We start from the raw sequence: 10,334 nt of genomic DNA on the forward strand, positions 1-10,334 counted from the left end.
TCCAAGGTTGTAGTAACAATGGTTTAAGATGTAAAATGAATAGGATGATCACCAGGATATCCATGTAGACGATAACAATGATCACGATTATGTCCAGCTAACCCACAATAGGAACACATCATAGTAGATCGACCGTGACCACGGTCGTGACCTCGTCACCCCTATCATTTCCTCTACCAAGTCCTACAAGGGATAAACGAGTAGATGATACAAATGTAGCTCTTTCTTGAGGAACACCATGAGAAGGGATACTAGAAGTCATGATGATACGACGATGCTCCTTGCCAAACATAGTAGCATACACAGATCTCAGAGATGGAAGAGGCGATGTTGCAAGAATTTGAGTCCTAAGCTGCTCATATTCAGATCGAATACCACCCAAGAAATCATATATCTGATGTCTCTCAGTTTGTCTAACAATAATCTTGGTTGATTCTGTCAACAATTCAGATAACAATTGATCTCCTTAGGCGTAAAAGGCTTTTCTTGGTGGATTATTGTTTTTTGTGCAAAGTGAATGCAGAATCTATGGATCATCTTTTTTAGACTACGTTTTAGCCTTTGATGTTTGGTCCTATTTTTCTCTCTTTTTAAGATCTCTTGGTGTCTTCCCCACCTGATCATCTCCCTTTTGTTTGGGTGAAATTTCCCTTCCTTTTCTGGTAGGATGAAGATTCCCTAGAAGTTCACTCCCTTTGCAGTCGGTTGGGGGCATTTGGAAGGAAAGGATCGGGTGTACCTTTGATGGCAAGGAAAACTCCTTGCATGAGTTAGTTTTTAGTATTCTTTGTTTACTATTTTCTTAGTGTATGCAATTTATGGAGTTTAGAGGTTTTTTCTTTGAAGATTTTTTGTTCAGATGGGAGATTATAAGTGGTGAGAGAATTTAGTTTGTCTTTTTTCTTGAGGATGCCTTGTCCTCCTATCATAAACTTTTACTTAACAAAAAACAAAAGAAAAAGAAAATAGAACTTCAAACCATGTTGGATCTCAATGAGATCAAAAAGGAAATGTATCAAGTGCAACCACCTTGCCATAAGTGAATTAGGTCTCAAATTTATATTCCCTATGGCAGGAACAAAGGAGAACTCAAGATCAATGACCTTCCAATAGTTTTAATTTGGTTTTTCCATCATTTCAATATATCTTCTAAGTGTAATGGTGAAAGGATACATGATTGGGAAATTTCGAATTTAAAGGATCGTGCCTGAATTCCCTTATTGTTTCTAGAAAATCGCTATAAGTGATTTCAAAGAATAGCGTTTTGCAAGACTAAATCATGATATATTGATTTGATGATCAAATCACTATATAACAACTTCAAAGGACTTGTATTATGGCGATTTGAGGAAAGCCAGCACACTATTCCATCCCTTTGAGCCTTCACTTTGTTTCCATTTGGTCTTTCTCACCTCAGATTGCTATAAAGTCTTCTCCAATATCTTTTATTTATTCTTTCACCCTTATGAGCATTTCTTCCCTTGTTCAATCTCACTTCCATGTGCATCTTTCCAACTTTTCCATCATGCTTTCTCTCTTAATGAACTGATTTGTCGGGTTTAATTATTGTTTTGCTCTTATTTGGAACATCTCCATGCCTTTTATTGTATATACCCTTCACACACTGACCTTAAACTAGAAGTTGATAATGTTGCACCCACACTCAACAATAAGTTTGAAGGTTTGTCCTTTTAGTTTAGTCGCTCACATTCCCATTTCATCATTTCTATTTCTTTTGTCTAAAACAGACTTACTTGTTTTCTATGTTTTTTCAAAAAGACAAATGTCCTTGTCTTCAAATCCCTTTTGACAATAAACCATTTTAGGCATGGACAATTATCTTTTAAAAGCTCAAGATCTTCTATGCCAAACTAAATAGCATAATGGCGAGAAACTCCATAGAGAAAATTCACCCTGAAAACTCTTCAAGTTATCTTTATTCACAAGAATCATTGTTAATAAATCCTAATACAATCTGCATATAAAGAAAATCTAAGAGTACTCTTAAAATAGAAATCAACTAAATTTACTTTTTAAACTAAACCGGGACTCTTTATTCCATTGTACCCATCCAAAATAATTAAGTTTCCTAGATTAGAACATTGTCAAAATAGAACTTTCTTGAAAGAGTAACTTTCCCAAAATGTATTATACTCTGGAAAATAGAAAAACTCCTAGTTAAAAAAAAGAAAAAAGAAAAAAACTTTCCTACTAATTTAAAATACTTCATAATGAACTTCTAATAGGACTCAAAATATCATTAAATAGGTCCATAACTAAAACCCAATAACTAAATAAAATAAAAAACTAAAACTAAAACTAAACTATGGCCCAAATATGATAGGCCGTTATCTTTGATATCCCCATCACCTATTTATAGGCTAAAAGGTTATAAAATGATTGAAGTGCTTCTCTCATCCAACGACCGACAATTTGATAAAATATGTCAAATAAGCGATCACATGGGTCGACTAATCTCTTGGCCTCCAAACCTATGTCCTCTCATGTTGAATGTGCTTTTTGTCACCTCACTCATGACCAATCCATGTGGCATATACTTGGATTAATTTATTTTGCACCATCTACACTGCTTATTCCCTTCTTCAATTGGACAACTATTTTTTCATTATTCCCAGCACCATTAATATATCTCCAGCTTATGCTTTAGAATCAGTTGGATCAGAAGCGATCAAATATGATTTTTTCTAATCAGTCTTCAACTTGACATGATTGAAATGTAGTGCAAGGTAAGTAGCTTCAAATTGTGAAGATAGTAAAATGCAGTTTGGAAAAAAAAAACCGGGGGGGGGGGGGGGGGGGGGATGTGAAATGAATGGAGGTCTCCATTCCATGTAGGGGCGGAACTACCAATAGACTAGGGGCCATGACTCTCGCAAAATTTTTCAAAAGAACTTTATATTTTATGTATTTTTTTTTAAATTAGGAAAATAACGTCAGATAACTTTATCTGCCCCTAGAGGTAACTATTTTCATTTAGCTCTCTAGTTTTCCTTTTTTATTTATTCTTTGCAATCAATTGATGTAGGTATTGAAAACAAACAGATCGGTCTCTTGACTGTTCCATTTGTTGATTGCATTCGTGAGAATAGTTAGAATTTGGTGGTGTTTGAGATTAATGTCAATCAATTTATTATGATTCTCTTAAGATAAAAAATGATATATTTCTTCTAGTTTACTTGATCTATTTTCTAGATTTGATTAATTGAAACCGTTGTTCTTCGATTAGTTAATTTAGGTTATACTAGAAAAGAGAAAAGAAAAATGTGATTTTTGTTTGTTCTATTTTAAATTTAGGTTTTCCATTTTTTTTATTTATTTTTTATATCTTTGAACGAGTAAAGCGTTGATTATTCTAAGTAAAAATCTTGGTAAAATTTTTGGAGTTTTTTTTTTGTTTTGTTTTAAATCTTTCTATTGTTCTTCATCTAGATTTCTTTTATTTCTTCTTTATCTTCAAGCATATAATAAGGAAACAAGTCAAAAATTGTGGTGTTATTTCATGAGTTAATGAAAAACAGTGCACATGAGAGATTGCGGAGAGATTCGAGATTATGATATTTTTCGTTTGGATTTGATTTAGTTACTAAATTACTATTTAATAGATCAATTTTTATATATTCTGATTGACCTTTTAAGAAGAGCATTTAATTTCAAATTTCTTTTATTTAAATCTAAATTTCTTTTTTTTCCCTGTCTATTCCTGGGAAGTGGAGTTCAGACTGATCATGAAATTCTAGCTGTAACATAATTTTGATATTTTGAAAATATGTCTCTTAGTTTCGATCATCAAATAATGAAAATCCTGAATCATTATTTCTCTATTGATTTCCTACTTTTGATTTATTTACTATTTCATGTATAATAGCAACTGAATCAAAGGCACTCATTTTCTTTTTTCATTCTAAAAGTTTGAGATTAAACGAAGTGTTGCATGCAAAACTCTCTATTGGTCATTTTATGGAGAGTTGATGTTGGACTGTAAAATAATATTATATATATATATATATATTGTCCATCATAGTCCTCCTGGACGGTTTCATTTGTTGTGCTCTTGTTTAAGAAGAAATGTGTTTCCTTCATCTTGTTCTAAAAAATAGTCACTGATAAGAAAAGAAAAGAAAATGTTAGAAAACCCCGGGGTGTGTAGAGAGAGGGGGGGGGGGGGGGGGATTTAAATAGATTCTCTTTTGGGGACCCAAGAAATATCCTCTGAGAAATGTGCTTCATATAAGAAGTCCATAGATGTATACTTTATACCTTTGCTTTTATTTTGAGTTTCCCAATGTAAAGTCTTTTATAAGAGTTGGATCACAATGAAACGATTCTACCTAGGTTTTCTATGCACAAATTCGCCTGATTGAGTCTGTCATGTTCATTGCAAAGAAGTATGAAAAATGTTCACCAAATGCCAGAGATGAGGACGGCTCCTTCCTATCTTCTTCCCACATAATTGTTGCAATTCTTAAGAAATAATCTGATGAATCCCTTCTCTATTGACTATTCAAACCCACCCCCTGTCCATGTGCAATATGTATTGCAGAAGTGGGAAAGCTCCTTTCTGTCACCTTCCCACACAATTATTTCTGTTTATTAGGAGTTCAGTTGATGTATCCCTTGTTTTATATTTGCTGTACAGGTCTTTACACCTTTGCTAGTTTATATCCAGACAGGTTTTGACACAGAGGAAATTATGCGGAAGTACATTCGATATGCAATGAATGAAAAGCCCTTCAATCCAGACATTGTTGCAGACCTAATTCAACTCAGAAAAGCTTCTATGTTGGATGGTTCCCAGGTTGCTGAAATTCTTAATGAGATCTCTAGACGAATTGTACGGGACAAAGGTAACTCAACGAAGTGCTTCTTGTGTGCCTGTATCATCCTTATGGTCATTTCTCTTTTTTCGCACTACGCAATGGAAGGCGTAATACACAATTGTAGTGGTATGACAGGCAAGAGCCATCATCCACTTGTGCTGTACATTTGCATGCACACAGCTAGTGAGGACAACCCACTTTTTGATGGGCTTCATCTAGAAGACTTGTAATGAGAAAATTAACCAATCTGGTGTTCATGATCATCTGTTAACAATATTTTATCAGTCCTTTCACCACCTTTTTCAGAATGCTAGAGATTGAGTGGTAAAGGTCATCTGTTTGGGTTCGTATTTTTGCCGATGAGTTCTTCTATAAAGGTGGGCAACATGGCACAAATAGGGGAAAATGACTTTGGTTGATGTCCTGTCTTGAATTGAGTACTCCTTTCAAAAGAAGCATAGTTTGGGATAGGTCTTTGAAAATTTGAAGTATTACTATTATAATTACCCTGTAGGCAACCCAAAATTGGAATTTAATATCTGAGAAAATATCTTCCATTGCATCAGGCAGTCATGTCCAATTTATAGTCCGTCTTGGACAGTAGAATATAGTCCTTTTCTGTTTATAAAATTGACCTAATTTATGAAACTAAAAATAAATGGAAATGATATAAGCAGTGGAGATGAACTTACAAATGTTTTGTTTATGACATGAATATAACATTTCCTGACTCGAGTTTAGGTCACCCTCTATACACCTACCAGGCAGGTGGTTTCCAAGGAAGGACTTTTCCCTAGAGTTCCAGCTGACTACCATCTTTCAGAGCCTTAATACGACAGTCCCCTCTTTCCCCAGATCACCTCTATTGAAATCCGAACTAGAAATCCTCTGTTTCAGTTGCAATCTACTGACCTGCATCATCTCTATTATTTCTCAAGTCATGGACCAACTTATCCAACCTCTCTCCCAACAGATATGCTGAAGTCGGCCTAAAAGAAGCAAACTGCCCTCCCAGAGTAAATTTTAACTTGATCCAGAGATTGTTGGAGATGAGAATTCCAACCTTTTCAGTTGCATCACTATTGTTATCATCCTTCAAGGCTCAAATCTTCACCAGCTAATTGAATTACCCTATGTTTTGAGTTCTACCATCAAATATTAATTTTTATTGTTTAGAATCTTAAAGTTTTTCAGTCATTTGATAAGAGTCTTGGAGTAGATAGAAAACTTATCAACGGTTGCACATTGAGTGGTATTCTGCTTCTGTAATAGAACAAGGAATGGTGATTGATACTTCATTCCAATATCTCATCAGTCTGTTATCTTCATATGCTATCTCGCTCATGAAGATGTAGATTTCTTACCTTGACTCGCATCATAACTCATAAGTGGATCAATTATCTCCTTACCTAATTTGAGTGGATCTAGTAGGCCAGAAGAATCAACAAAGAATCTAATAGGTAGACCTGTGTGGACCCCTTTTGTGACGAGATGATTGATAATTTATTCTCATACTTCTTGGATACACATTAATGTTCAATATTCTCATAATTTAATAGAAAGGCCTGATCCAAGTTCAATATTCTGGGGAGGGATAATGTTCTTATATGCACTAAGATTACTTCTGTATGTCTCAAGATGGGAATAGTCTAAGATGCAACACCTACTACATTACCGCACTCTACCCTGCATACCTTTTGGGGGCTCAATCACTGATGAACCTTTGATTTAGAGAAGTGAAGTGCTTGATGCCTCACCACGTATCAGGGTTGGAGTTTTCATGAACGACTTAGATTAGTTATCTTTGATTTCGTCAGAGGCAGGGCTATAAATCCTAACACCGTTGCAGTTTACTGTCCCAAAAACTATTTGAACTAATTTTTACGCCCTCTATCCCCAGTTGTCTCTGGCTGTGAGAATGTCTTCAAGTAACTGCTGGTGGTCCCATCAACTACATATGAGCAACACTGTTTCCTTCTTTCCGATGTATTTATGTTTAGGGATGTCATTGCCTTCAATAGATGGAAAAAAGTTTATTCAAGATATCTGGATCTTGCCAGAAATTCAACCCACATTTCTATGCTGATCCAAAAGTGTGCTTAGCTTCCTCAAGGCACACGTAGACATTGGGCCACCATGTTTCAGCAATTGCAGCTCACCGATGGGGTCACAACAGTCGTAAAGGTCGGATTTGAAGACAATTTAATTCCATCCTTAAGATTTGATATCTCCAGACCTAGCAAGCAGTGTTCATTGGACTCTATGGGAGATCTCCAATGACTCTTCCCTACAATTAGCCATTGGCAACATATTACGATAAACTGCCACTTTACAATTACAACCAATCACAGATGGAGCTGTGATTGCCTCTATCACTTACAGGTGCCTTGAAATCTTTATCCCCCAACGTGAAGAACCCTCAGGCCAGTCTCTCCCCTCAGCGTGAACGTTTTCCATGTCTTGTACAATAGTTACAATAATTTTTGAATACTTTGTGGGCCTTCTCAAATACATAAAGTAGGAGCTTGGCTGAGGGGAGAGGAAAGTACATTGCTTTAGTCGTGTTCTGTATGGCAGGGTCTTATTTGTGTTTGCCCTATATAGAACTAGACCGTATATTCTCTCTCTTTATTATTCAAATCCATCTCCACCTAGGTTGTGCCCTTCCTCCCAAAGCATTCTGTCTGGTATATGTACTGGTATCACCATGTGAAGCAATGTTGGGCAAGGGGGAAAGACATGGAATTGATAGGAAATTGTAGCCAAGTGGCTAAGGCATGAGTCTGCAATTCAGCTTGAGTCCTACCGGTTCCTACGGTACCACGGACCCAGCCTACGCTTATTGAAAACTGTAGTGAGCTAGCTGGCGTGTGGGAGCTTAAGCCGTGGTGCAGTTTGAACTCTCCTTCAGACCCTGGAGTTTGTCTGCTTTGGCTTATACAAATTGTCTGAGGATCTACAGCTTTGCCACAAATTCTCTAATAGCACCTCCGCCAACCAAAGAACTTCTATCTGCAACAAACCACTACAGCTGTGCAATTCCTCATCTATCCTTAGTCAATTTCATAAGTTTTGGAATCAACTTTGATTATCATCCTTATCTTAACAAATAGAGGCAACGAAGCTTGACCCTTATTTAGATAATCTTCCCCAGCCCTAGCCATCTGAAGAAGCTTGGGGTCCTAGGGGGAGAGATTGGATTGAGAAAAAGCTTTTTCATTCTGAAACTACCTTCAAGATCAGCCATGACAATCCTACCAAATACTGTTGAAACTTGTATATGGAAAATAATGTTGATGTTCAACTTGAACATTTCAAAGGCAAAGATTCTACCGAGGAAGGCAGACAAACGTGAAAAGGTTGAATGTTGAATATAGAAGTGAATGGTAGAAAAATAATTATTTTGTTAGGCAATTCTTAGTTAGAAGCATTTTGTTTATCAAACAAAGTACTTGATGGAAGATGATGAATTACTTAAGAATCTAAAATAAAAGGAAAAGAAGAAAACATGAAATGTTTGAGTATTCACACAATGCTTTGCAGATTCTAACAACTTGCCTATGCTTTTTCAGGTCCAGTTGTCATGGATATTTCAGGATACTCAGAAAAGGGTTTCAAGAGAAAACTTGCCGTGCAAGCTCTTTTTGGGAAGATCTTTTATCTCTCTGAGGTAAATGGATGTACATTTAATGTTTGTGGGTTTGTCCTTTTTCCCCATGGTTTTCAAGTTTTTTGCATTGGCTCATGTACTTCATAATAATAGTATGAGATCATTCCTATCAAAATGGTAATATTTTTCCATGAAATCTCCTACTGGATCCATATGCTGAAAATTGCATCCATTATATGGTGAATCCCATTTTGTTGTAAAGTTGAAAGTCAAAGTCAGTCCATAGTGTTATTGACCATTCAAATAGTCTTATTGATTGGTAACATTTAACTTCCTGATACGAGAGAATTATGTGTCATTGTTGGGAAGTGGTGGTAGTGTGATTGCAGATAGAGATGGTTTTCACACATCTGTTATACTTTACATGACATTCTAGATTCGCCACATAACTTTTGTTTTCTCTCTAAATGGGCCACAAAAACCGAGTGCCTCAGCAGATCAGCAATATTTGCATGTATTTGGAACATTGAATTTATTCTCTCCTTCTGTTTCACTCTCTGGATCAGCTACCGGAGTTCTGCTCAAGGGATAGCCCCTTAATCATCAAAGACATATTTGGAGTTACAGAGTAGGCCACTTTCCTGAACTTAACTTATGTTATTAGATCCTCCAAATTTCTTTATATTGACTTTGGAATCCTTTTTTCTTTCTTCTCAATACTCAGTGAAGATGCAGTTACTCTTAGGACACACACTCTATCAGAGGCCGGGGATCTGGAATCCCTCGAGAAGATGGTCAGCAGTTCAAATTCAGATGAAGCTGATGATGAGTCATTTAATGCTTCTCAAGATTGATGCGTAGAAATCTTTGCCAGTTAAGATGCAGGGAGATGAAGATAATGAGACAAATGTGGGTTTAAGCCCCACCGAGAGATGGTTTTGGATAATATTACGAGGAAAACATTATCTTTAATGAACTTTCTGACGGCATAAACTGAGAAAAGTTTTGGCGAGTATGTTCCATTTTATTCACTATTCTCTGCACTTTTTTTTGTAGTGTAGCTTCTAGATGATAAAGAGCGGTCCTTCCTTCAGTGGAACCCTGCTCCCGCTTAGATGGAACAGGAGCCCTGCCAGAACTAGAACAGGTACAAGGGCGCCAATTTGATTGCTTATACAGACCTTGATTGCTACAAATCCAAAGTTTTGTGCCCTATAAATGAGTAATAGGGTGCACCTGGTTTTTTTTTGGTCGTCCATAGGAAGAGAGAGTGCCTTTGTTTTGGGTTAAAAACTGTGCTGGACATTTTTAGCTATGCTCCACAGGCTAAAAGTTGGCCAAATTAATTTTGCATGAAGTGCAAGGTGTTTTTGGCTTCCTTCCATTGGTTTATTGTGAAGGCAATTGGGTTTCATAAGCATCACAAGAAATGCCTAGAGGATATTTTCATGAAATATGGTGAAATAATTTTAGTTCTACAAGGTCCCGCACAGAATTTAATTGAGTTTCTTTTTATAAGTATTTCTGTGAAAATAACTATTCATTTCATCGAATATTTTGGTGAGTTATGAATTTTGAATCAAATTTTAGGCATAAAAATACAGGATTTTGATAGAAATATTTTGATGAATAATCAATTTTATCAAAATCTTTTGAGAAAAAATATTAATAACTTCTTTTTTTTAACAAAACAAGCTATAATACAATGGATAATGATTAGTTAAGCATTTATGTCGCCTTAGTTTCAAGTATTTTACGTATATCTTAACATTAATATAAGCGTGTTCACAATCATCCATGATTTGATTAATTGGATGTATTATTAATTTATTCATGCATATTTAAAAAAATAAAAATCATAATAATATGTGTGTAGTACTTGATTG

General features: G+C 35.7%; 1 protein-coding gene across 4 annotated transcripts in view; it reads left to right on the forward strand.

Moving 5' to 3' along the window:
• Positions 1 to 9,790, forward strand: part of LOC147401585 (ribosomal RNA small subunit methyltransferase J) — a 34,461-nt gene extending 24,671 nt beyond the window's left edge. For 2 of the 4 annotated variants that reach the window (XM_086442908.1, XM_086442910.1), the window contains exons 3-6: positions 4,658 to 4,865; positions 8,411 to 8,508; positions 9,015 to 9,076; positions 9,173 to 9,790. In XM_086442908.1, coding sequence (XP_086299034.1) covers positions 4,658 to 4,865; positions 8,411 to 8,508; positions 9,015 to 9,076; positions 9,173 to 9,302 — 498 coding nt within the window. In that variant the 3' untranslated portion in view covers positions 9,303 to 9,790. The remainder of the gene's footprint in view (positions 1 to 4,657; positions 4,866 to 8,410; positions 8,509 to 9,014; positions 9,077 to 9,172) is intronic. The other 2 variants (XM_086442911.1, XM_086442912.1) reach the window with 1 other exon arrangement.
• The last annotated feature ends 544 nt before the right edge of the window (positions 9,791 to 10,334 follow it).

Source organism: Akebia trifoliata, chromosome 5 (genome assembly GCF_017979445.1).
Source record: "Akebia trifoliata isolate Shusen 1 chromosome 5, ASM1797944v1, whole genome shotgun sequence".
NCBI lineage: Eukaryota > Viridiplantae > Streptophyta > Magnoliopsida > Ranunculales > Lardizabalaceae > Akebia > Akebia trifoliata.